The sequence below is a fragment of the Lepidochelys kempii genome, chromosome 3 (genome assembly GCF_965140285.1).
Source record: "Lepidochelys kempii isolate rLepKem1 chromosome 3, rLepKem1.hap1, whole genome shotgun sequence".
NCBI classification, from domain to species: domain Eukaryota; kingdom Metazoa; phylum Chordata; order Testudines; family Cheloniidae; genus Lepidochelys; species Lepidochelys kempii.
In genome coordinates, this window is record NC_136382.1 from 122220687 (window position 1) to 122248588 (window position 27902).

The 27902-nt window shown below is 40.9% G+C and overlaps 2 protein-coding genes and 1 long non-coding RNA gene across 15 annotated transcripts in view; 2 read left to right on the forward strand and 1 right to left on the reverse strand.

The window, feature by feature from the left end:
* Window positions 1–14582, forward strand: part of IGF2R (insulin like growth factor 2 receptor) — a 90686-nt gene extending 76104 nt beyond the window's left edge. Inside the window, exons 41-48 of the mRNA XM_073337840.2 lie at window positions 1156–1292; window positions 2283–2397; window positions 4429–4575; window positions 6478–6662; window positions 9910–10096; window positions 11405–11551; window positions 12339–12408; window positions 12935–14582. Of these exons, the coding sequence (XP_073193941.2) occupies window positions 1156–1292; window positions 2283–2397; window positions 4429–4575; window positions 6478–6662; window positions 9910–10096; window positions 11405–11551; window positions 12339–12408; window positions 12935–13351 (1405 nt within the window). The 3' untranslated portion in view covers window positions 13352–14582. The remainder of the gene's footprint in view (window positions 1–1155; window positions 1293–2282; window positions 2398–4428; window positions 4576–6477; window positions 6663–9909; window positions 10097–11404; window positions 11552–12338; window positions 12409–12934) is intronic.
* Window positions 7–27604, reverse strand: LOC140909171 (uncharacterized). Of its 3 annotated transcripts, XR_012158116.2 has the most exons (4): window positions 9865–10062; window positions 4703–7214; window positions 4167–4237; window positions 7–584 (listed from the first exon to the last, which is right to left on the reverse strand). It is a non-coding gene; the product is annotated as an uncharacterized LOC140909171 (long non-coding RNA). The 3 variants fall into 3 exon arrangements; XR_012158114.2 differs by lacking the exon at window positions 9865–10062 and adding an exon at window positions 27550–27604 and having other exon boundaries at window positions 4167–7214; XR_012158113.2 differs by having other exon boundaries at window positions 4167–7214.
* The window catches only part of LOC140909169 (solute carrier family 22 member 2), a 33615-nt gene continuing 22536 nt past the window's right edge, over window positions 16824–27902 (forward strand). For 8 of the 11 annotated variants that reach the window (XR_012158105.2, XR_012158111.2, XR_012158106.2 and 5 more), the window contains exons 1-2: window positions 16824–18061; window positions 26086–26189. Coding sequence is in view for 3 of the 11 variants with exons in the window: in XM_073337837.2 (XP_073193938.1) it covers window positions 17645–18061; window positions 26086–26189 (521 nt within the window). In the remaining 8 variants the exon portion in view is untranslated. The remainder of the gene's footprint in view (window positions 18062–26085; window positions 26190–27902) is intronic. The other 3 variants (XR_012158109.1, XM_073337838.2, XM_073337839.2) reach the window with 1 other exon arrangement.

A 27902-nucleotide genomic window follows, 5' to 3' on the forward strand; every position in this document is an offset into this window, starting at 1 on the left:
TGATGGTTGTTTTTTTGTTTGTTTCTTTGTTTTTTCTCAGATGATTTTGATGCTTTTTACACAGCAGTTTATGCATCGATGGATTGAGATTGAGTTGTATGGAGAGGTGTGTGTTGGTTTTTCAGTATTTGATAGTCTACATTTGGTAGTTGGTTTGACTTAGAGCTTTTCTCCAAATCACAGCCTTTCATGAATTTTCCTGTGCATTTTAGCATTTGGGAAATTGAAAGCTGTAATGAAAGGTGCTGCTTATCCAACTAACTGGGAAAAGTCATTCTTCACAAATGGGTATCTTTGCACAAGGGAGGATTAAAAATGATGGCATCTTAAAATAAACATCAGATTTTAAAAAAATATTGAAAATAATAAAAAATAGCATTGGTGAATACTCCCTTTAATGAGTTTAAGGGAATATCTTTTTTCTTAATCTGTTTAGCTTTTTGAGGTCAAATCAAGTTTTATAAATATGACCTATTTAGGGCAGGCCATACATCTGCTACTTTGTCTTGACAGTGGAGTCAATGCTGGTGTTTACTTTTCCAACTTGAGCTGAGAAAGCTGGAACTTTGTTTTGCTTTTCCATTCTATGAATAAAGTAAAAGTGGAGAGGATGAGATGTACAAGTTCTAAAAAGTTGAAAAACATTGTTACCAGAAACCATCTTTTCGATTAACTACAATTAATACTTTTGTTTAATCAATTTTAATGCAAAACACATTTTTTATAAACGTGTGGCTTTATGAATCCAGTACTTTTAAGGTACTGTTAAACTAACAATTTCATGATGCTCTCTCTGTGTTTAATGGAACTCCAATTTTCTTCTAAATATAGCTTGACATGAGTGTAAAATTGATCTAGTAAATTCATGTTAGAGAACGGTGAATGACGCGCACACAAATCTTAAAATAAGAATCAGATCAGTTGATTTGGAAATGCAAGCAAAAAATCTGCCATTTGGGGCTCATTCTGTGTTTGCCCGAATGGATTCAGATAGCTCTTATGGTAATGAAGCGTGTAAAAATAACCACTGAGTTCTCATGTAAACTAAGCAACAATCAACATTTCTGAATATAGAATATTTCATGATGCTTTATCCTTTCCTTGTGCCTGTTCATTCAGTATAAATATATATATTTTTCTTTTCTCCTATGATAGGTATTACATGAATCTGTGTCGGAGAGTAAACAATGGACCCACAGGCTGCCCTGAAAGAGCTGCTATTTGCAGCAAAAGCCGAAATGGAGATGTTCGGGTTCTGGGAGTTGTACATACGCAGAAGCTGGATGTGACAGGTTCAATAATCCTTTTGAATTCTTATTTCAATAGACAGCTGCAAAATCAGTATTTTTATAGGGAGGATCTAGTGGTGATGCTGAAACTCTCTTGCATAAAGGCTTCAGTAAATACATCTGTTGCATGTTAATTAAGCTTTTTATCTTAAATGGCAGTAATAGTTTATTAATGACACATGCTTTTAAAAACTCTTCCAGAATTCCATCGAAAACAGAGTAACATGTAGGCTATGATAGTGGCCAAAGGAAGTAAAATTAGTTATAGCTGAGCTTCTCTGACGCCATTTTTTATTTAGGAGAAATCCCAACTTTGCTATCAAGAATCCAGCAGTGGGACATGTCCAAGTGCTTTGCTCACTTTAACAGAATGTATGTAGGTGTTGCTTTTTTAAACAAGGATTCTTGTTTAAAATCCTAGTTAAAGGAAACGAGATAGTGACAGTTTTAGAAAATGCAAGAAAAATTACTCTGCTGCAATGCTTTGGTTTAAAGAAGAATCTTTCCTCTTGTCTTCCAAAAGTGCACCTGCAGCTAACTTTTAAATCTCTTGTGTGTTTTAAAGATTGGAAAGAAATCTAACCAATAGGAGGAAAAAATTCATGCACGTATACTCTTAGCCTTACTTGCAAACGTGGGTTTTTCATTCGTTATTTGAGAATGTGGGATATATTAAAATTGTAAAATGGAACTATCTAGGCAAATTATCAGTAACCTTAAAGGACAGAACAAATTTGTACCTGAAGTTTTTCTTTTGAGGGAGTGTGGTGGAAACTGTTTGGTAAGGACGGTTGGAAGGATTTAAATTTTAGCTTTTGTACTGATGTAACAAGATGTAATTTGACCTCTGGGCCCATCAAAACGCTGGGATTAGGTATTTAGATTGTAATCCTAAAATTGCAGTAGTCTTTTATAACCACAGTCACAAGCAAAGTTTTATTTAAAGGATTACAGAACACAAAGAACTGAGTCTCTCAATGATTGTTTTTTCAGATGATAAAGTCCTTGTTAGTTACTCAGGTGGACATGAATGTAGAAAAAACAAGAAAGCAACAACTATTATAGAACTGAAATGTGCAAAAACAGTTGGTGAGCCCATGCTACATAGGTGAGTAATGAGACTTCTGATTATATTACCTAGACCTCCTTGGTTCAGTCGATCAGAAAGATAGAGAGGTAGTGGAAACAGCTTCATTGTGCTGTAAGGATGCAATACTAAATGCACGAAAACCAAATTCTTGGCATAAGAACTTAGAATGTTAACTTTGCTGTCCTATAGCACCTTTCATCCAAGAATCTCTAAGTGATTTAGGAACATAGTCTCCCTCACTTTAGTGAGGTTGGTACTGTGCCCATTTTATGGAGGGGTTAAGACCCAGATTTTTACAGGTATTACTTCACTCAGTGTTTCAATGCCTAAGTCTCATTTTCAAAAGTGACTTAGTGTTGGCAATGTATAATTGAGGTGGAACAGTGCCTACATACCTTCAAAAATCTCGGCGCAGGTTATTTGACCAAGGTAATACTGTGAGTCAATGGTCGTGCTGGGAATCTGAGCCATAGGTTCTAACTTGCAGTTTCTGTTCATACCTCAAAATAGTGTCAGTTACTCTCAAATAAAAAAAAAATTGAACAAAATAGACTTCCAAACTTTTTTGCCTAAATAAGGATTTAGGTGCCAAGTTTTAGAAATTTTGCCAGTTAAATCAATTTTCAGCCCAATTACCAAACCTCTCTCCCAATCTGTAACTATATATTTTCTATTCTGCTTGAAAAGCTTAGCTGGCATCCCTCTTTTTGTTTTGATCCTCCGCATTTGTTCTCTGGCATTAGCACCTTGTGGAGAGCAAAAACAATGGTGACACATGTGAGGATGCTAGCGGAAAAATTGCTAGCAATGGGACAAACAGCTGCCTGCTGTATTCACATGTTCTTAAAAGTAAATGCAGAAAGTTCTTAATAAACGTGAACTTTGTGCTTCTGGTCAGTGATCTGTAAATTCCAAGTAAAGGAACTGGATGGTTGCCCCGGAATAGCAAATGTATAGCCTGATTTTTTTTCCCCTTAGTCTCTAGAAAGCCATTTAAGAATCGGACAGACTTCAATGTGTGTAATTGCGCAGAACACATTCTCAATCTGTTTACACGAAATTGGAGGCTTTTGGACTCTTTCCACTTGTTCATTTTCATAAACAGCAATTCTATTCAGTATTTATTTTAGCTTGTGTGGGCTAAAATCTTGGCATTCCCTTCAAACTAATAAAGATGTGATAGCATAACAGGAGAGAATCCGTTGTTGTTGAGGTGGATGTGGCTACAGTATATCCGTTATTTGTTCAATGTTTTTTTCTCTAGATTTTTTCAAATTATATCCGTCTCAAGTATTTTTAGCTATTGATGTTACCAAAGAGGTTTTGGAGAGAGAGTGGTGCCTAACTGCAGATTTCTTAAATGATTTTAATCTGTTACTTTAACTTTAAAATGTGTTTTGTGTGTGCAATGGTAAAAGCTGACAAAACTCTATGTATAAAAGCTCTCATTTAATGAGAGCCATAATCTCTGAACACCTCCGCTGAGCACTGATTTTGTTTGGAGCCAAACTTTACGGCCCAGCTCTGTCTGGGAATTAAATGTTCCCCTGTAGCTATAGGAAAACTGAGCACAGGTGCCGGGGACTGGAACTTGACCAGCCATGTTTGTTGTCCAAGATCAGTGATATGCAAAATGTGAACCTTCCAAAGCAAACAAGGCTATTGATTAGTTTGACTTATTCTTTTCTTTAAATCTCAAATGCAGCATGTGCCATTGGGAACTTTACGCAGCTGTTTTTCTGATTTTTATTTATTTATTTTTTACACTTTTTAAAATCTGTAATTACCTGTTGTTGGACTTCTGAATGCATTGACTTAGGAAGCAGTTCAGTAAGGCTGGTAGAACAGTGATCTTGATCTTGGTCATCAGTTTATGCAAGAAATAAGCACAGATATTAAGTTTCTACCTGCTGAACCAATAGGCTACACCATGTTGAAAGTCATGAGTATCTTCCCCTCCTTCTTTCCCCCTGTGAGTTATATTCTTTTCGGACTAGCAAGCACATCACTCAAATGAGACTTGTTTCTACTTTCCTATGTGTTCGATAGGATTGATGAAGAAAACTGTACATACTACATCACATGGGGAACTCGAGCAGCTTGTGCTGTGAAGCAGCAAGAAGTGGAGATAGTGAATGGGATGGTTATTAATCCTACAACGGGGAACAATTTCAGCCTGGGTGACCTTTATTACACGTAAGTAAAGGCTTGTTCCTAGTGTACTGAATTTGGCTAATGAAACCACACCACTTTGACTGCCATGGGCTGTCTTGGATGTGCCTGGCTTTGGAGCACACATGCTAATGAACTTTCTGTAACTCACCAGTTGTGCGCGAACTACTGACTCGGGGCCTGATCCTGGAACATGCTGAGTGCTTTCTCTTCCTGCTGAAGTCAATGAGGGTTGAGGGTGTTCTGTGAATCTCAAGGTGTTCAGGAGCCCTCAGGGTCAGGCCCTTTTTAAAACCGGATATCAGAGTTCATCTAGTGTGTGCAGAACTCTCTCTCAAGAAGATAAAGAGACAACAACCCCCTGATCTTGCCCAGTGTTTATTCCTTCGGCCACTGTCAGACTCTTACTCAATCATTATGGTGACTTTGGTTTTTATGTAGCACCTCTTTTGTACTCCAGTAATGATACATTCACAGCTTCCCAGGCCAGAAAAGACCATTGTGCAGATGGTGGTCTGACCTCCTGCAGAGCACAGGCTGTAGAATTTCCCCAAAATAATTCCTACAGTGGATTTTTTAGAAAGACATCCAAACTTGATTTAAAAATTGCCAGTAAGGGAGAATTGCTTGCAAGTGCTGAGGCAGGAAGTTTGGTGGCCATAGTGCAAAGCTTTAACCATGGAGAGGTATAATATTGAGTCGTTGGTTGAAATGGGAAACCTTAAAAGCAACAGGAGGCTCAGGGAAGGGAGGAATGTTAGACCTCAAGACTGACTCTAGAGTGTGTGTGTCATAGAATATCAGGGTTGGAAGGGACCTCAGGAGATCATCTAGTCCAACCCCCTGCTCAAAGCAGGACCAATCCCCAATTTTTGCCCCAGATCCCTAAATGGCCCCCTCCAGGATTGAACTCACAACCCTGGGTTTAGCAGGCCAATTCTCAAACCACTGAGCTATCCCTTCCCCCAATATATATTTAAAAAAAAAAAAGTAGAACTACAGAAGCAACTGATTAGAGCAGATTTACAACATGCTCAAAAAATGCAATGAAGTAAACAATGCAGGGTGTGTGGCATGGATATATAGATATATAGCCTCATAATTTGAGGGTGTGTTGGGAAAGCAAGGCAGTCCAAGAAGCATTGCTTCTCCGAGTCACAGACCACCAACGCGCACTAAAGAGAGTACGAGTGGTATAGCCATGCAAAAGCACTGGTATAGCTATTCACATGGCAGCCCTGCCATGTTCAGTGGTTTCTACTGCCTAATGTCATTGAGTAAGGCAGGGCGGGGAACAGACAGGTAGGAAATAGTTCCTTATTCCAAAGCAGACTTGGAAAGGTAACTGGGCGTGGGCTTGTTCAAAAATCAATCTTGAGAATGGAGAGGAGTACTGGAACAAACACCTTTTTAAAAAACCTCAAAACTTGAACACTCTCCAGTAATGTCAGTAGATACAACTATAAAATTTATGCATTACAAGTGGTTGGTAGCCATTACTCTTGGACGTCCTGGATTGGTGTCAGTAGTGCGAGGATATTACCGCAGTTACTGATCAGGCAGAATGCAGGATTTTATGACCAACACTTCAGCCCAGCCCACTTATGCTCCTAAATCCATAGTTAGGCCTCAAAATAAGTGGTCTGATCACCCATAAATCCCACTGAAGCCAATGGCAGCTGCAGGTGTTCAGTATCTTTTGAAAATCAGGCAATTTACCTTTTGGTGCCTACATATGGATTTGGGAGCGAATTTGTAGGTACCAAGGGTTGAACACTTTTTCCAATATCTGTCCTTTCTGACTGTAGAATATAAGAAATGTGCTTGGAAATCTGTTAAAATCCGGTTGCTGCTGCTGTTGCAATATTTGTTCTTGCCCATAATTGAGAAATTTGGACTTTGTAGTAAAGTTGCTTTTGCTTTCAGATTATACACCGCATCTGGTGATATACGGACAAATGGTGACAAATACGTGTATAAAATCCAACTTTCTGGTATAACAGACTCTGCACACCCACAGTGCTCTGGAGCCAACGTATGCCAGATTAAAACTACAAGTACCTATGTTAGGAAAGTTGGCTCTTCTGCTAAAGCTAAATATTATGTTCAAGGTAAGTCCTCACTGACTAGAACTAACTCACAGAAAGGTTTCAAGTGTAGACACTTCCTAGAATGTGAGACTTCTGCTTTTACTATTGTTTGTACTAGTATATTCCTGTTAAGGCTGCTGGAATTTATCTTCCTGGCTTCAATCTTTCCATCTCCTGTTTGTCAATTTAAGTGCAGGAGTGGCATAACGGAGGCAGAAATGACTGACTTTCCTTATAGGAAAAAAATATTGGTGGAGTGATGGGGAAAACAAGACGCTTCTCTTCTCCTCCCCATCCCCATTTGCATGTATGCTCTATAAGCAATAGATTGTACTGTGTCTGTGAGCCCAGAAAAGGGTTTAATACAGCTCAGGTGAGCTCTGCAGCATAAAGCATTGCATATAAAACTTAGTGTTCATTATGGCCGGACCCTTCACATCCCCTGCAGATACAAAACTTGCCTGAAATAGTATTCAAGTGAATGTCTCTCTCCTGGCTCCAAGACCACCTCTATTAGTCAATGCTGCCAAACGGGCCATGACACGCTGGACACAATACCAATACAGAGACTCCCTGTTTTCATGGAGACAGTTATTAGTATCACTGCTTACTAAATCTCTTTACATTGTGGATTGCTGGCAGTCAAGAGTGCACCACCACTTACACTGCGCAAAAGAGAGAACCTGTACTTCTGCTTTAGAATACCAGGGGTGACAGAATAACCATCCATCCGTCTTTAACACATGAGGTGTGTTTGAGATCTTGCTGGAGTTGTCTTGCAGTATCTTAGTCTCAGGATTTACGTTGGAGTTTGAAACTGGGAGCAGAGCCTTTGATCAAAACTTTCAAAAGTGACCCATACTTTGGTCAAGACCTTCAAGGAGCTTGACTTTTCAGAGGGCATGTGCTCAGTATTTTACGAAAATCACCTTCCCCTTCAAGATGTCAAGTTGAGCACCCAAAAATCATAACTGGCTCTAAAAAATTCTTGGCCTTAATCTTTACACCCAGTGTTATGCAACATTTTTTTCTGTAGTGCTTTTGCTGACCGGAATTCAAGGAATACAACAACAGATATTGAGGGCTTGATCCCCGCCCCCCCCCCCCCCCCCCAGGTATTCTAACACATAGCCCTGGTCTACACTAGGACTTTAGGTCGAATTTAGCAGCTTTAAATCGATGTAAACCTGCACCTGTCCACACAATGAAGCCCTTTATTTCGACTTAAAGGGCTCTTAAAATCTATTTCCTTACTCCACCCCTGACAAGTGGATTAGTGCTTAAATCGGCCTTGCCGGGTCGGATTTGGGGTACTGTGGACACAATTTGACGGTATTGGCCTCCGGGAGCTATCCCAGAGTGCTCCATTGTGACTGCTCTGGACAGCACTCTCAACTCAGATGCACGATTGTTTGTTTGCCGTTGTTCTGAAGCAGGGAGGGGCAACTGACGACACGGCTTACAGGGTTGGCTTACAGGGAGCTAAAATCAACAAAGGGGGTGGCTTTACATCAGAGTATTTCAGGCAGGACTTCACGGAGGGTTCCAATAAGAAATGGTGCACCTAAGTTATTCTTATTGGAACAAGGAGGTTCGTCTGGCCTCTGATTGATACATGGCTAGATTTACCTTGCTGCACCTTCTCTGTGAGTGACTGCAGTGTGACCTAGAGGAATGAGTCCCCTAGATGGGGGGTGGGGGGGTTTGCAAATGTGTATAAAACAAATCTGGTCTATTTCTTGTAAAAGATAGATGGAGTGTATTAAAACATCTTTGGCTGGCAGCAGACAGTGCAGAAGGACTGCATGCCATCCACATCTCATGGCTGCTCAGCAGAAGATGGTACAATAGGACTGCTAGCCATCCTCATCTCTTGCCTGCCCGGCAAAAGATGATGCAGTAGGACTGCTAGCAATCCGTATCACCTGCCTGCTCACCATAAGATGGTTCAATAGGACTGACTGCAGGACTAAAGAGTGACTTGATCAAGTCACTCCAAATTTAGTCCCTGCGCTCATGCCTGCCCAGGCGCTCCTGATCGACCTCACACAGGTGACCGGGAGCACCTCAGACATGACGATGACTGTTACCAGTCCTGTTGCACTGTCTGCTGCCCCAAGTCAATGGGTTGCTGTTGCTGTGTAGCAATGCGGTACCGTGTCTGCCAGCACCCAGGAGACATACGACAGCAGACAGTGAGCTGAGCAGGCTCCATGCTCGCCGTGGTATGACGTCTGCACAGGTAACTCAGGAAAAAAGGCGCGAAACGATTGTCTGCCCTTGCTTTCACGGAGGGAGGGAGGGAACAGGAGCCTGACGATATGTACCCAGAACCACCCGTGACAATGTTTTAGCCCCATCAGGCATTGGGATCTCAACCCAGAATTCCAATGGGCAGCGGAGACTGCGGGAACTGTGGGATAGCTACCCACAGTGCAACACTCGGGAAGTCGACTCTAGCCTCGGTACTGTGGAAGCACTCCGCCGAGTTAATGCACTTAGAGCATTTTCTGTGGGGACACACACTCGAATATATAAAACAGATTTCTAAAAAACCAACTTCTATAAATTTGACCTAATTTCGTAGTGTAGACATACCCATAGAATACTTGAGTATTGGTTGCCTCTAGATGTGCATGCCTAAATCCTGATTTGTGCTCACACAAGCAAGAAATGCTTGCTGAAGTAAGCATTGGGCCTTGTGCATCACTGCATGAAAATAAGGCCTGATTTGCTGATCCTCCGCCGCCTCCTGCTCCTCCCCCCTCTAACTAAAAACCCTCCTTCCATTCCAACAGAGATTTATATCCATGCTTTCCCAAAACCTCGAATAGCAGATAGCACTCAGTGGATGTCATTGGTGAGAATTGTTTCATGTTCTCCAGAATTCAGAAAAACGTTATCAAATTGCATATTGGATTTAATATTTGTTGGATGAACATAAGGCGTATAACACTAAATGAACTTCTAACTCCCAGTTAGGAGTTTTTGGGGAAAAAGTAGGCAAAATATTAGTAATTCTAGAAGGGTTCTCTAATATATATATTCCTGCCTGATAGCCTGAGTGTAACACTTTTTTTCTCAAAGGGATGCTATGAGTAATCATAACCTAAACATTGCAGAAGTAAATTTAGACAGACATTCTGAAGGAATACATTTTCTCTTGCTCTCTCCTCAGTAAAAATGTAGCACATTTAATAGACCATTTGTAAAGACCTAGTACCTGTGGAGTATTTTATAAAATCTTTTTCACTTTTCTTCTTTGTAGATGATGACTTGGATGTTATGTTTTCATCTCGTTCAGCCTGTGGTAAAGATAAATCAAAGTTCGCCTCTTCAACAATTTTATTCCACTGCAGTTTACAAGCAAAGGAAGGCATCCCAGAATTCCTTCATGAGACCGCAGACTGCCAATACTTGTTTACCTGGTACACATCTGCAGTCTGTCCATTAGGGTAAGTAACTTCATTCTCCCAAAGTAACATGCAGTTCTTGTTAGCAGTTTATCTACTAGAAGGTTCTTTTGCCTTCCAGCATTATCCACAATAGTTGTGGCAAGGAAGAGACAGCTAAGAATCTAGTAAAAGGAGCATCTAATGCTTGTGAGAGGAGTGAGTGGATGCAGTTTCAAGGCTTAATGGAGGAACACTGATTCCACTTGCCAGCTAAATGTTTATCTTGTACTTAAGATTATTTTAGGTCTAGATTGTTTAATATTTGCACTGAAACAAATTGAAAAGAGACCTCAATTAAAATGTACTTCTCCCCATTCACTCAGTTTGTTTTCTGGTTACTGAGAGGAGTAGCCTAAGGCATATGTCCCATTAAACTGTCTTTTTTAACTTTAAAAAAAGGGGGGGGGGGAAGAGAGCTCCTCCATAGTCGTTTATTCAGTGTGTGCAAATGAATAGCTAGGTTTCTTCCACACTGCAAATGGTTGTCACCTTTACCTGCCCACTTTATGCCAGAACTTTCTCTGCTGGAGTGGACAACATTTATTTGTACTGCGGTAGTGCCTAGGACTATCAGTCACAGACCAGGGCCTAGTTATGCTGGATATTGTACAAACATAACAAAAAGATGGTCTATGCCTCAAAGAGCTTACAATCTAAGTATAAGACAAGATCCAACAAGTGGATGATCCAACAGATCCAACAGACAGATGGGAGAGCACAAGGTAACAATAAAACAATACTGATGGGCACAATAGATCGTGGTCTCAAAGGTAAGATGTGTAGCTGCATCTGGGTGCTATGTTGCAGCTTGTTGTAAGACGCATTGTTGTGTTCACCTGCTATAACTTGCTATGGTGCAGGCTCAGTTCTATAGAATTTCCAGGGTTCCACAGGATTGGGGTGCTGTGGATTCATAGCTAGATCCTATGTTGGTTTGGGGTTCAGCTTTTTTGTTCCTTAAATATTTAAAACTGTTACTGAGAATTCTACTTGTTAATAACTACATGCGAATGTGTAATGTTGACAAAACTGTCCTTTTAAACAATAATTCTGTATTTGGTTGCAGACCCAAGTGACCACCTTCTTCCTATTTCTTTGGTTTAGAATAAACTAGATCACTTGTGTATTAAACAGAAATGCACTAAACCTTCTCCCTTTGAAGAAGCTGCTATATAAGAGTCCAACAAGAGCTGGCATTACATCTTGTACTGAATTTGTTTGATCCACTGTTTCTAATCAGCATTTCCTCAGACTGTTATACACAAGCAGGCAGTGTCCTCTTAACCATGTCTCCTATGCTGCCTACAGAAGTTCTGAGAGCAAAGAGGGCCAGGGAGTGCAAATTTTCAAAGGCCTTTCGGGAAGAAGCCAAGCTGTTGGGGCTGTGCTGAGTGTCCTCCTGGTGGTTCTCACAGCGTGTCTGTTGATCTTGTTGCTTTACAAAAAAGAGAGGAGGTAAGATAAGGGAGGCTAATGGGAAAATTGTTTCCTTGTGTTATGTAAGGTGATTTCAGTTAAAGGAATGGCATCCACTTGAAAACTAATCAGTTTCTCAGAATGCATTAAAAGTACTTACAGGTATGAAAGACCCACACAAATGGGAGAAATTGGCTGACTAATCTGTTCAGTTATTGTACTCTTAAGTGTTACGTGTAACAATAATGGAGTAATGGAAGACTCAGGCAATTGACTTCTTTTGAAGTTGATGGTGTCTCTAAGCGTAAACTCAAGCGTTTCCCCTGGTTCAGCTTGACCCAATAGATACAGCAGAGAACAAATACAAAAGTTAATGCTATCATGATTAACATGATGTTCAGCACTGCAGAGTAAATGTAGTTTGCTCTTCCCCAGGTGAATGTTCTGCTAGCAATTTTGTTAGATTTGAGAAGGCAGAGGAGTTCCAGAACATTTATTGGTGACAAGATGTAGAGAGGGAGTGGTGTGATTGACTACAGATACTAGAATTGAGTCTTTAGTGCTAGCAATTAGAATAGTCTTGGACCAAATCTTTCCCTGATAAACTAGTGTACCCCATTCAATTAATGGACTTGGAAAGGTGTATGTGAGAAGAGTATTGGATCTCTTGTCTTGACTGGAAACTGAGCAGATTTCCCAAGACTGGCAGAAGAGAGTGAAAATTAAGGGTTTTGGTATTGCTGATCACTGGTTTTTCTCCAGAAGGATAAATAGGGATCTAATACTGTAAGATAAACACTTTTTTTTTTTTCATTTTTTGTTTTAGAGAAACTGTGATACACAAGATAACCAACTGCTGCAGAAGAACATCAAACGTTTCCTATAAATATACAAAGGTAATTGTACTACTTATAGTTGTGATGACCTTTGAGGTTCTGGAAAATCATTTAAAAAACAGACCAGTAATATGTAGCTGCTTCTACTTACAATTACTTTAAATGAATTTAAACTAACTCTGTGACTATAGGTGAGCTAGTTGGCTGGCTGAGACTAAATCTGGAAGTAGATGGAGGGAAAGAACAGAACAGTTTCAGTCCCCACAAATCGGGGGACAGGAGGAGGTTTAAGGGAAATGCTGAGGAGTGACCAACAAATAGAAGGCAGACTGGGAAAGCACAGAGCCAGAGAAGATGACTAAAATGGCAGTGCGCTCAGCATGTAAAAGGCAGCATAGAGAGATCAAAGTAGTATTAGTGCACTAACACTGTATTTTGTGCTATTTGCTTATCAGTGGAAGATGGTAAATCAAAGTGCAGGACGGAGCTGTTGGTGGTTCTCAGGTGATGGATTTTGGGAGACTATAAAGGGTGCTTGAGAGCCTATTGAATATTATTTAGTAACTTTACCGTCTTCATACTCTAGATAAACACTGAAGAAGAAGCTAACGAGAATGAAACTGAGTGGCTTATGGAGGAAATTGCAGCACCAAATCAGAGACCAGGAAAAGGAGGACAAGAAAATGGTCACATCACTACCACATCTGTTAAATCAGAAGCCTTGACATCTCTCCACGTGGATGACCTGGACAGTGAGGATGAAGTTCTAACTATTCCAGATGTGAAGATTCAGTCAACTAGAGGGGTGCAATCCAGAGGCTCAGACCAGAACAGACACCAGCAAAAGAAGCCATTTAGCCTTGGAAGTGATGCCAAGACCAACTTGCTGAATGGAGGGAAGGAAAGGAAAGCAAAACCTAACCCAGGCCAACGGAAGACACAGAATTCTACGAATACCCTATCGTTCCACGATGATAGCGATGAGGACTTGTTGAATGTTTAAATAGCCCCTCTTGTGCCTAATTAAATAAATATAGATATATATAGTGGGACAACAAAACACTTCCAACCAAATATGAAGACTTTAGCCTGAGATTTCTTCTGAATTTTGCCTTTAACAAGAAAACATTCAAAAGGGAAGGGAAAAAAAAGATCAATCCTGGTTGTTTACAATGATCTGTTCAGTAATGACTGGACTTCCAGCATCCAGTTGGCTGAGTCATGTTGGTGTTCGTTTTCTCTCTCTCTCTTCTTTTTCCCCCTCTCCCCAGGATCTTCTCTTTTTAAACCTTCAGCACAGGCACGACATGTTACAAAATTGTTTCAAAGTACAGGATTAAATCTGAATTTTTCCCGTCACTTGAGATTCAAGATATTTGACTGCTAGCATTTTAATTCTCTCCTTGTATTTATTGACTCTCACTACTCAGGTTTGCTGAATAAAAGCAACGTGTTCTTCCTGCCGGCAGGGTATTATTCTATAGATTCACCTATCATATGAGAAGGAAAATAAAAGTAACTTTTTGTTTGGGGTGGTTTGATGTAAATGTTGGAACTGGTCTAATTTATCCTGTAAATTTGAATATTCCATTCTAATTTAAACACTTAATTGATTGAAAACCATTTACCGAGAGGTACAATTCTGTTAGCTTTAGTCTGAAATGGTGGTTGGTCTTTGCATGATATTTTTGGTACTGGTCACATGACATATTTCATCGGTATTTACTTAAACAGCTGACAAGCACCCAAATATTACCCTTGAGTGCAGATGGGACTAGAATTTATGCATGCCCAGACATAATTGGATTGTTCAAGGTCATGGGTGCAGAATTCCTAGAATGCCATATTCACAACTCTGTCATCTTAAAAAGCCCAAGACCTAGAGAAGCCTTAATTTGCAAAACAGGTATCGTTTTTGGTACTAACTGCATAAAATATGGTGGGCCAAGGGTCACTGAATTAGTGTTGCCAAACTTAATGGAGGTGGTGTCAGTCTTCCTGTAGCAGTCTACTCCTCTCAGTGTTTTCTGAATTATCTTATGGGCGATAATATGGTTTCATATACATGTACAGGTGTGTGTTGGTCAGAATTTTTGAAACTCTTCCTTGTACCTTTTTGGTTCGCTTATTTGGTTTCAACACTGGTTTCTTCATTTTATAAAACGTTTTCCATTTTGAATCAAATTTAGTGTAATATAAACTATTCAGCAATTTCAATAAAATAAATGAAATGGATGTTTCAAATGATTCCCATATGTATTAAAATAAGAGCTGAAATTTTCTTGCTTACACTTTTTAAAAAAAATTGTAGTTTGACAACCTGAAAGTCACTTTCCAAATTTCCTGCTGGAAACTGTTAACATTTCTGATTGCAAAGCTAAAGATGAAACTTAAGATGTCTCACCACAGACATCTGAATTTATAAGCAAATTTCAAATAATGGATTTTCTTTTTCAGACTTGGTTTCCCCCTAGATTCTGTATGGAGAACTATGAGTAACAAATAAAACCATAACATTAGGTGTATTTTGTAAAGCCGTGTTAAATATAAGAAAGTGTCAGCATTCCAAACTTGAACAACACTTTTATATCTAGAAATAAAATTGGTGTAAGGCCAATTCTTGGGAGGAAATAGATTCTGGAAATAAGATGCACATTTCCAACAGCCAAGGTAGTTAGTCTACTGGAACATTTTTACCAAGAGAGATGGTGGATTTTCCATTATTCAGTCTTCAAGACTGGATATTTCTAAAAGAAGTATTCTCTAGTTCCACCACATGTTGTTGGGCTGGACTGCATGAATTACTGGATGGCCTGTTATGCAGGAAGTCAGACTAAATCATTTTAATGATCCCACCTGACTGACTCTACTAATCAGAGTTTACCTGTGAATATTAAGTGAGTCCTATTTAAAGCTGCATAAGTAACTAGGCCCTCAGACTCTAAGCTGTCAATTCTAGAAATACACTGTTAAACACATAGCTAAAGAAGAGTTAAGGGTTTGGGTTAATGATGAATCCAGAAGCTGCTGCCCCTCCCTGCACAGTTCCTGCAGTGAATTGGTCTTCCATCTTGTGCGTCACTTCAAAAACCACCTCTTGGAGAAGTGGAGTTAGAGTGCCTTTTTTTTTTTTTTGGTCTGGATTGAGCATTTCTGTTTTAGGATTTTACACTGATGCCTGTAACTTTAGTTGGGGCGCCTTCCATGTAAAATGCATAATGCACTTCGTGCAGTGTCTCCTCCCTTCTGGGGGTGAAAACTCTCTAGCTGGGATAGGTGTATTGGGTGTGGGGTTTTTTTTTTAATAAAAGAGTAGACTTAAAAAACCCAACTGTTCTGTAGCTCAGCGTTTTCCACAATTCTGATCCATGTGGCCTGTTCCCCTCCTCTCTGCAGTTTTGGAGGCAGCTGAAAGCTCTCGCACAGCCTGTGCTAGCCACACTCTCTTGTTCAGCTTGCTGCCAGGTCGTATGTGCCCACAGCAACAGTCAAGCACGGTTCACTTTGCTCCTGACTCCTCTTTGCCAGCCTTTATTTTTGTGTGGTTTTGGGAAAGCTGCTTGCTACTGCCTTTCTTCCTCCTCTCCCTCTCCTGGATCTGGTAAAGAGCAGTGGAGTGGTCTCCGCTATCTGGAGCCAATGCTGCAGCTACTCCCTGTGAGGCTCCGCGGACCCCTGCAGGCATGGCAGAGCAACTTTTACAAATACTGAGCTAAATCTAAGCAGTGTTCTGTCTGTGAGGCAGCTTTTATGCGCTCTTCAGAGGCTGAATGTGCCCTGCTCATTCTCCATCTGCCAACCCTTGCACTGCTAGGGCATGGGGCTCTGAGTTGGACAGGCATATTCAGTGTCCCGTTGCCCCCAAGAAGTCATGACTCTAACACAGAAAAGCCTGATCAAGAGATCCCAAAGCAGATTGGGGAGAGACTCCACAAATAGAGAACTTCAGCCAACCCCAGGGGTTAGTCCCAGGACAGAACAGGATTAGGAAGACCATATCCCTGTGGCATCTTAGGGCCTCAAAGCCCTAAAATGGGTCCCCAGTTTCCTGGGGAGAGAGGCAGGGCTCATATCAAGCTCTCCTTCCTGGTTTGAATCAAGGAGTTCAGCAATGATCCTGGGGTAGGGGAAGTGGGACCTGAAGGGAACCACCCTGAGGGAGACGTATCCAGAGGGCTCAAGGCTCTGCATAAAGCAAGCTGCAAAAGACCACTCCTGACAACAGCTGGGCAGGAATGCCTGTGAAGTAGGCCCAAACCCCCCAAAAGAGAAAAGCTGGAGCGGGAAGGGGGGGGGAGGTGGAGAATAGGGACAAATAACCTAAGATCTCTGTCTTCTGACTCAAACAACTATTCTACTGAGGAAGGGGAGCTCTCAGCTTTAGGGTTTGAGAAGGACATGGGGGGGGGGGGGAATGCTTCAAAGGTTTTTCCTGAAATCTTTAAAGCCTTGTGCAAAGAAGTTCTATCCACAATCCAGATCCACCCTGTGAAGGTGCTGGAGGACAAGTCCACAGGCAAATACCTGCCTTCTAAATCCTCACCTGTGACAGCAATCCCACTGCACCTGTCCTGTGAGGAAGTGGAGAGAGAGGAATGGGGAAACCCCTGCTGAGGGTAAATACACAAATGGGCATCTGGCTACAAAGCTTTTCAGAACATATATTTCTTCTCCACTACAAAGCTCAGCTTCAAAGGTGGGAGCTGTTTTTTTTTCTTGAAAGCATCTCTCTATTGAACCGCATTTTAAATACCCCCTGCAAAGCCTGTTCATGACAGGCACTAAAGAATTTGTTGCCTAGCAATGGCAACCCTAAACTTTTCATTCTCACACTCTTGCTAATAAATGTATTAAGCTAGAAATATTGTTGAGTACCCTACCTAAATCAAGGTAATAAGGCACCAGCTAGGGGAGGATACCTCTCAAAGTACCTTACTAAGGTTTTGGGTAATTAATGACAAATAAGTGACTTTATTAGCCCTGTTAACGTTGTTTGTGGGCAAACAACATGCCCCTCTACCCCACTTCCTGCCCATCAGAAGAAGAATATTCTAGGGGAGCTGATGGGGGTCAAATAGCAATTCCCCATGGTTCACAGGTGAGCCTAGGCTTGATGTCAAATTTAACTTAAAAAATAAAGCTGCCAATACACGGCTTAATAATTTATAAAGTAGCTCTTTGACTTTTGGTCAAATGTTTTATTGCTACTTAAGCAGCTTCGCTGCCAACAAAATATATAGCAGTGTTGGGAAGAGAAACCAGGTTAGTTACTGTAAGTGAGTTGCCATATGTAAAAATGCCAAACTTAGATGACATTCTAGAGCATATTGGGGAATTTGACTTGTTCCAGAAACAAGTCTCTTTTGTCTTATGCTTCGTGTCTGCAGCCTTCGCCCCTATTTACGTGGGTGTCGTTTTCCTGGGGTTCACTCCCAAACACCGCTGTCTCAGCCCTGGAGTTGCTGAGTTGAGCAGCGGATGTGGCTGGAGTTTAGAAGAGGAGCTGAATTACACCGTTCCAGAGCAGGAGAGACATGGGGAGTCTTTCTCTAGTCAGTGCAGGAGATACAACGTGGACTGGAACACAACTGGCCTCGGCTGCATAAACCCCTTAGAAAACTTCACTGTTTATGGCAACAGAAGCAGTATCCCGCTCACGCCCTGTCAAGATGGCTGGGTTTACAGTTCTTCAGGATCATCCATTGTGACTGAGGTACAAATGAATATTTTCCTCTTCCTCCCCATCCCCTGGGTTATCAACTAGTTGAGGGCAGACAAAGGTTAAATTTAACAGAAGTGCTTTCATTAAAGAGGAGACTCCTCATAATGAAATATATTGACTACTACGGCCTGTTTGATTGCATAACATGTATTTCATTTTCTGTTCTGAAGTGCTGAACAGAATTGTTTGCAGTGTTGATAGGCTCTTGCATTCAACCAGGGTAAATGGTTCCTTGTGTAAATTGAGCACAATCTTATGCAAAGCTTTAATTGCATGAGCACTCCCATGGAAGAGTGCATACGTGCATCTCAAACTTGATACGGAAACCAAGAGTAATACATAAGATGTGACGTGTGCAGTGAGTTCCACACAAGTGGATTCCTACACCCACACGGTGCTCATTGTAGGATTGTGGCCTACATCTTATAGCTTTTGAGGGGGAAAAAGAATTTAAGGGTTAGCCTTGACAAATGTGAAACACCTTTTAAATTCATTAGGTTGGATCAAAGATGATGAGATTAAATGGCTACATATAGGAAAAAAATAATGCACAATCCTACTAAAAGAGACCTCATTTATTAGTCAACCAAATTGGAAATAAATCACAGAAAAGAATCCATGGATTTCCAATGTGCTGAAAATGTTGTCAAATATTGGAAAATAACCATTACTTCCAAGAGATATTTAAAAAATTGAACACCACTTGTAATATCCCAGCTGTTAAACCTAACTTCACAGCAGTGGTAGGAAAAACCTGTATAAACAGGATTAAACTAAGTTTGACGAAACTAAGCTAAAATATTTTGTACAATTGCGAGAACCAATACAAGTATTTGACAAAAATCATAAAAGCTGAAGATTGTTGAAACTAGATTTACACCCCCACATGAAGGGCGATGTAAGAAAAATTACAGGATAATTGATCTCTCCTAAAAACACACATAGGCACTTCTTAGATGGAGATGCGGTCTCTAATGTAATTGGGATCTAATCTGTTTGTGGCTTTTAAGATCAGGGCCAAGGCTTTAAATTGGCAGCAGAAGCAGTTTGGGAGTCTGTGATAAATGGGGTAGCTCTCTTTTTTTTTATGGACACCCAGCCAGCCAATTAGCTATAAAATCCCTCTTAGTAGTTGTTCTCTACTTGCTTTACCTGTAAAGGGTTAAAAAGTCTCCCTGCATAGGTTAAAAAGAAGGGAGTGGGCACCTGGCCAAAAGAGCCAATAGAAAGGCTAGAACTTTTTAAAATTGGGAAAAAACTTCCACATTGTTGCTCTGTGGTGGCTCTCTGGGAGAGAAGGGACAGAACAGCTATGCTGTGAGAGCTTGGGCCAGGTATGAAAAATCATCAAATCATACCTAGAAACTACTCAGTTGAAACCCCAGATATGTAAGTAGATCAGGAAATGTCTAGGAAGACATGTTTAGGTTTATCTCTGTTTATTTCTTTATGGCTTGTGGACTCCTCTGTGCTAATCCCAAATAATTTTGTTTTGCTTATAACCTTTAAGCTGGACCTCAAGAAGGTTATTCTCGATGTTTAATTTTTATAAGAGAGTTTCTTAAATCTAACAAAACCTGAGTTTTTAAATGTGTTTTCTTTTTGTTTTAATAAAATTTACCTTTTTTAAGAACAGGATTGGATTTTGTGTCCTAAGAGGTTTGTGCACATCTTGTTTAATTAGCTGGTGGCAACAGCTGATTTCCTTTGTTTTCTTTCTCAGCTCTTCTCTGGAGGGGAGTTGTGAAAGGGCTTGAGGGTATCCCACAGGAAAGAATTCCCAAGTGCGCCTTCCTGGGTTCTCAAAGGGGTTTTTGCACTTGGGTGGTGGCAGCATCTACCCATCCAAGGTCAGAAAAAGCTGTCACCTTGGGAGTTTAATACAAGCCTGGAGTGGCCAGTATTAATTTTTAGAATCCTTGCGCGCCCCCACCTTCTGCACTCGAAGTGCCAGAGTGGGAGATCAGCCTTGACAGAGTCAGTGGAGGGACTGGAGTACATATTTAGCTGCTATGAGCACATTAAACTGTGGAGGAGGCAAGTAGCTGAATTTGGCCTGTGCATTGTTTCCCCATTCAGCATCACATACAGTGATGGCGCTTATAGGTGACAAATGGATGGATCATTGTGGCCAGGTCCTTGTCCAGGAGAAAGAGGGTGGAGTGTCCTTGTGAGCTGGAAGTGGAAGAAGGCTTCTTCTGTCACTGATGCTATTTGGTCATATCCACACATTGATAAGCCAAATGGAACCCCAAGGCTTTGTGCCACTTTGACCATTGGGTGGGCCAGAGACAAGGCCTTGGATGGTTCTTCTGGGCATTTCATCATTCCAAGCAGTAACACTCTGCTTTTGCCCAGGCTGAGTTTGAGGCAGCTGCCCTTCATCCCGTGAACTGATCTCATAGGCATTTTGACCTCTTGGTAGTGTGGTATTGTTCGTGTCAGTGGAAAATGAGTTATCGGGATATTGTTAGGGCTCCATGGCCATCTCTCCAAGTGGTCTCATGTAGAAGGGGGAATTGTGGAGTCCCATGGGTAAGAGGAATAGTTACCCAGCACCCCTCTCTGAGCGGTGCTGGAGGGGAATAATTGAAGCTATTGTAATGCTGTGCCATCTATTCCCATTACATCAGGTAGGCAGGTGAACATGTCGTCACTGCTGTTAGGGAAATGTCCTACTTTGCTGAAATTGAAGAGGTGGTGCTTTAGAGTCCTTGTAACGGCAGCCAATATGTTGTCCTTCACTCTGATCCCAGTATGGCAATCTGATCTTTGTGAGTGGGCTCCCGTGCCTATGACTGCAGTGGGACTCTGTGCAGGGATCAGATGGTGGGATGCGGGCACAATGCTACAAAGAAAAACGTCACTTGTTGAAGTGCAATTGATAAGAATGAACGAACTAAAAAATAAAAGGATTTACTGTCTAGATTAGACTAATGATTGAGCTACTTGAGGAGAATTGGATTTAGTGGGATAAAATGTTTTAAAAATACAATTTTTGTAGCAACAAAACATATGAACCATAAGGGGGGAAAACAAAGTTGTGGTTGTGGGGTTTTTTGTTTGTTTGTTTTTTTTTTATTGGAAACTTCCTTCCCTTTAGATTTTCAGAAAATCTCCACATCTTAATTGTGGATACTTTTTGATTTCTGACACTAATTTTCCTGTGCTTAAAGGAATTATCTTCATATGAATACACACACTTTTGTGTAAAGTTTTCTTCAGATTCCACTTCATTGACAACAATTTTGTAAATTTACTGAAGAAAACATCATTTCCATTTTCTACTTGTAAAAATTGTTCTAAAACCTTGTTCATTAAAGGTTTTGTTTTCATGGGAGATGCCAGTAAGAACAACTCTAGTCACTTATTACAACCAAGACAAACTTTAACTGCTGTACAATACGTCAGTTCAGCTTGGACATTGGAACTGCTTTTAATTTGACAAAAACTAGCGTGTTGATCCAAGTCGCTGTTGCCTATGAGACATTCACCCCTTGCACCAAGGACAGGCAGAATCAACCTCATCTTCATATTTCACCCAAAATCCAGCACTTCTTGTAGTCTCTGACCCTCTCCTTCCCTTATCTTTCTCACTAGCATCCTGGTGCCGTCCTGTTTTTCTTTCCACCTCCCTTTCTCTCTGCTTCCTGCTTTTGTTGCTCCCCTCATTTTCAGATTCAGGGGTTCAGTGTGGCTAGGGCTGCGCAGGGCTCCTCATGCTGTCTTTTTCCACGATGCTTCCCTCAGAAGTCACCATCTGTATGCTCCTCCTCTGGAGCAGGCACCAACCAGCCCAATTACTGCCACTGATTTTAGTGAGCGATAGTGCTGTTGTACATTCCCATTGACTGGGTGCCAGGCCCAGGGACCCACGTCAAGCCATGCTGCCCTGCTGGTTCTCCACATTCCTATTAGCAAACTCAAGGGCCCATATAGAAGCAGTTTCTAGAGAGGATCCTTTATTTAAGGCCCTGCACACATAGATGCAACAGTGTTTTAGAAACTGGGTTGTGCCATTCTCATCAGACGACAAACATGGCTGAGTTGTATCCACACAAACTCTTGGCACAACATAACCACATGCCAGACAAGGTAATGTATCCACACTGTCTAACTGTGTTCACATTGGTGCATTCTGGGAAAACCTGGTTAGCTTTCCCCTAGTGCCTCTGCAGGAGATTGAGCACCCAGAGAATCTATAGACACAGCAGCACCATGTGGGGGCTGGTCTGACCAACCACACAAGGTATGTCTACACTACAAATAAAAACCTGCAGCTGTCCCATGCCAGCTGATTCAGGCTCCCAGGGCTCAGGCTGCTAGGCTGTTTAATGGCAGCGTAGACCTCTGTGCTCAGGCTGCAGCCTGAGCTCTGGGACTTCCCACTGTACTCCTTCAGGGAGAATTGTATGTCCCCTGCTCTGTTTTACCCACATTCTGCCATATATTTCATGTTATAGCAGTCTCAGATGATGACCCAGCACATATTCATTTTAAGAACACATTCACTGCAGATTTCACAAAACACAAAGAAGGTACCAATGTGAGATTTCTAAAGATAGCTAAAGCACTCGACCCAGGGTTTAAGAATCTGAAGTGCCTTCCAAAATCTGAGAGGGACGAGGTATGGAGCATGCTTTCAGAAGTCTTAAAAGAGCAACACTCTGATGTGGAAACTACAGAACCTGAATCACCAAAAAAGAAAATCAACCTTCTGCTGGTGGGATCTGACTCAGATGATGAAAATTAAGATGCATCAGTCCGCACTGCTTTGGATTGTTATCAAGCAGAACCCATCATCAGCATTTCTTCTGGAATGGTGGTTGAAGCATGAAGGAACATATGAATCTTTACCACATGTGGCATGTAAATATCTTGTGACACTGGCTACAACAGTGCCATGAGAATGCCTGTTCTCACTTTCAGGTGACATTGTAAACAAGAAGCAGGCAGCATTATCTCCTGCAAATGTAACCAACCTTGTTTGTCTGAGCGATTTGGCTGCACAAGAAGTAGGACTGAGTGGACTTGCAGGCTCTAAAATTTTATTGTTTTACTTTTGAATGCAGTTTTTTTGGTACATAATTCTACATTTGTAAGTTCAACTTTCATGATAAAGAGACTGCACTACAGTACTTGTATTAGGTGAATTAAAAAATGCTATTTTTTTAAGTGCAAATACTTGTAATCAAAAATAAAGTGAGCACTGTACACTTTGTATTCTGTGTTGTAATTGAAATCAATATATTTGAAAATGTAGAAAACATCCAAAATATTTAAATAAATGGTATTCTATTGTTTAACAGTGCGATTAATCACAATTTTTTTTAATCACGCAATTAATCGCCATTCATTTTTTTAATTGCTTGACAGCCTTAGAAATAACAGGTGCATATTGGGCAATATTATGTGTTTTGTGAAAATACCCCATTCACAGGTGTACGCTAAGTGATAAAAGTTTCAACATGAAGCCTCATTGTTAATTTTTAGAGAGTAAGAAAATTGTCTTAAGGGATCTTGTCAGATCAAATTTAGCCCAAAATATATATATATTTTTTTTTTAAAGCATCTAAAATAAAAGCTTTCCATTATTTTATTTAAAAAAAAAATTAAAAAGCAGATTCCTTGTAGCGTTTGTAACCCGAACATTGCAGCTTTGGCTTAGCACATGAGAACCTGAAGGTGAAATTGCCTATGAAGTGGCTCTAAGGATAAATCTTTGTATTGAGATGGATGCGAGTATCCAAATGACAGGAGGTAATGTTGGTGAGGGAATGACCCATGTTAAGCCTCTTAGCATGCCTAGTTCGAAGACAATGGGCATTGCAGATGATTGGCTTTTCTGAAAATCGGACCACTTATTTAGGTGTCTAAACGTGGATTTGGGTGTGTGACGTTCAACAGTCAATTCTGAACATTTTGGCCCAAATGCCCCTTGTGTTGAAGAGCTCTGTACACACAGACAGGTTCTCTATGCCTTCCTTTTCTTATGAATAATAATTTCTGAGCATTTTAGCTTCATATTTGCTATCATCTGCAACAGACCTTTTGTTAACTTGTAATTATTTGTATTGTCTATATAGCAGCAGCTGAAGGACAAACTAAAAATGTAAGTCCAGTGAGCCAAGGTTTACAAAAGTCACTGTTGATCCTGGGTGTCTCAATGGCACCTTTAAAGGTGTCTCATTTTCAAAGTGGGTGCTCACAACTGTTTGAAAATTGGGCTTTCTGAGGCATTTCAAGATGGGACTCAAACTGAGACGCCACGATCAATCGCTTTTGGAAATCTTGACCGAACGAGGAACACTCTTCTACTTTCATTAAATTTGTTAAAGATCTTGCATTGAATAGCTTTTGGGAGCCTGTCAAAACATTTCTATAACTGTGTAAATCTGCATTATAAAAGATTTCCACAGATAGTTCTGACTTCTAGGCTTTTTTTTTTTAAAAGTAAACAAAAATTCAGTTAAAAATCCTGTGCTCCTTGTCAATCATTATTATAGGTCTGTTAGACTTTGTCCCAGATTACCTATGTATCTGTTAGGCATTTGGAGCAGTCAGGTGCCTCAATGTTATTGCAGAGTCAGCTCTCTTGCATCACATATGAGTTCTGCTGTCAATTTTAAAGCGAAGTGAGGTCCCCGGGGAAGATGCACTGTCAATATTTGCTTTATTCCATTGGAATTGCCTCTACTGGCAAGAACTAGATTAATTGCCTCCTGCAGCGCTGAGTCAAACACTTGTTCACAGATGGAGAAACAGACAAAAATTTTGTTTGAAAACCTACTTTTTTGCTAATCGTAACTTTCTTTACCTTAAACATTCTTCTATTTAAATATCTTTGAAAAGAACAGTAGGATCTCGGTAACTGGCCTGCTGCCAACCACACTGGGGGAGCCTCCCTGCTGCGGAGTCAGAATGGGCACCTCAGTTGAGCAGACGTCTTTTGATCAAGTCTGAAGTTTTGTTTAAAGGGTTTGGATAAGGATCCCCACCACTGCCCACAACTTCCAGCGTGGTTGCAACTGTGGGCCTCCAACAAAGGCCCTAGCTCCTTCCTTTCAGCCCTTACTTGGCTGTGCAGCAATGGACATGGAAAAAAAATCACAGAGTGTAAAGGTAACACAGGGGAAGCACCAGCCTTTGTCCTGTGGTAACCCCTATAGCCAGAAGTACACCAGCACAGTAGTAAACACATCTTGGTGTGTGGATTACAAATACATAGCTTTAATTAACCGAACACCAGCAGGAAGGAAAGGGATATACAGACAGATTTACATCCTTTAACACCTCCCATTCACGCCCCCCCCAACCAATATTTCTTTACGAAACATTTTCTAAAACTATGCACAAAACCCAAGGATGAGTAGCCAATATCTAACAGGGTTGATTCTGGATAACACTTGCATAGGGACAATCCTGCTTTAGCTCTCCAAAGCCCCCCCAGTGTCTTGAAGACCTTGTGTTCAGGCCCAGCAAGCTCTGAGGACCTCTCTTTTTGGGCTTCTTACAGCAAATTCAAACTGTTTCTGCTCAGAGTGCACAGTATTTCAAGGCAGTTGCACTCAGACTATGGCCCAGCGGAGGTCACGTGATGTTTGCTGCTTGTTATAGGCATCTAGAATCTTCATTGCAAAGAAAATTTGAGACCCCTATTAGAGCAGCCAGGGCTACTGATTTATAGTTGGAGAAGAAGCAGGAATCGCGGCTGGGACCGTAGCTGCCAGCCCCCAGTGGAAGCTGCCAAAGGGACCAGAGTTGCCTGCATGTCTATGTCCAAGGATGTTCAAGTCCATAGTGATGAACTATGGTTATACAGTGCCTAGAACAAAGGAGTCCTAATCCTGGTGGAGGCTTTTGGGTGGTACTCTTAAAATGCAGGATCAACCCTGGAACAGAATGCTGTTTTAATAAGGCAAGGCTACAGTGGTTGTTGGTATCAACCAGTTTCTAGTTTTAAGGAGTGGATATATTCACTGAGTTTTCCTTCTAACTGTGATGTGCCTCTTCAGTTTAACCTGGTATGTGAGGACTCCTGGAAGGTGGATCTCTTTCAGTCCTGTGTGAATGCTGGCTTTTTTTTTGGATCGGTATACATCGGCTACATAGCAGACAGGTATGTGTGGGATATTAAAACATAGTTGATATCCCTAATCAATGTTTAGCAGTTAAAAATAAACAAATGTAGAAGCAAATCCATCTGACTAATAGCATGCTCATGCACCTTTCAGTGAATGAACACTTCTAAGTCTCTCGGTCTTAGAAAAACATATCAGACTCTGAGATGTCTATAGTTACTTGTAGCTGCAGATCTTTCCTGATCCCGCAAGCTCCCTCCCTGCAGTGCTCATGTGCTTTTTCAGTATATTTTATGGTGATACGTGCAAAAAACCCAGACACCCTATATGAATATATTGATTGTTAACAAAAGCCAGAAAACTGAGTTGGAGCTGTCATTCTGTCTTTCTGTGGTATGAATTGCAATTTTGATATGAAAACATCCTGTTCCCTTTTGACAAATGTTTGCTTATCAAGAAATAATAGTCGGAGATTGCCAAATAGATACAATATCAATGCAAATATGAGACAAAAGTGATTTACGTAACCGCAGCACCATGTTCAGAACTAGGGTATGAAGTCATTGTAGACTCCCATTGAGATTAAGGGTATATATATTCAGGGTGTATATATTCTGGCTCCGGGCACAGGAAGTGCACATTGTGTTATAAACCATTAGAACCATTTTTCCAGTCACTGGAAAAAGTTGTGTCCACGTTCCTAATAATGTATTCCCCTTCGTTCCCCCTCCAAATTGCTTTGCATTGCAAGCTCTACAGGCCTCATCGTGTAAGTTCTCTCTACATGAGAAACTTCAATTCATGTCAATGAAAGATCTAACCATGGATGGTTTGCAGGATCGGGCCCTGTCAAGGTTCCTTCCCCACTCTGAACTCTAGGGTACAGATGTGGGGACCTGCATGAAAGACACCCTAAGCTTATTTTTACCAGCTTAGGTTAGAAACTTCCCCAAGATACAAACTTTGCCTTGTCCTTGAACGGTATGCTGCCACCACCAAGCATTTTAAACAAAGACCAGAGAAAGAGACCGCTTGGAGACATCTTCCTCCAAAATATCCCCCCAAGCCCTACACCCCCTTTGCTTGATAAAAATCCTCACCAATTAGTACAGGTGAACACAGACCCAAACCCTTGGATCTTAAGAACAATGAAAAATCAATCAGGTTCTTAAAAGAAGAATTTTAATTAAAGAAAAGGTAAAAGAATCACCTCTGTAAAATCAGGATGGTAAATACCTTATAGGGTAATCAGATTCAAAACATAGAGAATCCCTCTAGGCAAAACCTTAAGTTACAAAAAGACACAAAAACAGGAATATACATTCCCTCCAGCACAGCTTATTTTACCAGCCATTAAACAAAAGAAAATCTAACGCATTTTCTAGCTAGATTACTTACTAACTTAACAGGAGTTGGAAGGCTTGCATTTCTGATCTGTTCCTGGCAAAAGCATCACACAGACAGACGCACCCTTTGTTTCCCCGCCCCCCTCCAGATTTGAAAGTATCTTGTCCCCTCATTGGTCATTTTGGGTCAGGTGCCAGCGAGGTTACCTTTAGCTTTTTAACCCTTTACAGGTGAAAGGGTTTTGCCTCTGGCCAGGAGGGATTTTATAGCACTGTATACAGAAAGGTGGTTACCCTTCCCTTTATATTTATGACAGGCCCTTTGTATGTAAATTAGTTACTCCTAATCCTCACATTACATAGGTACTTCAAAAGAAACTGCAGAGTAATTATATTCATTCTCAG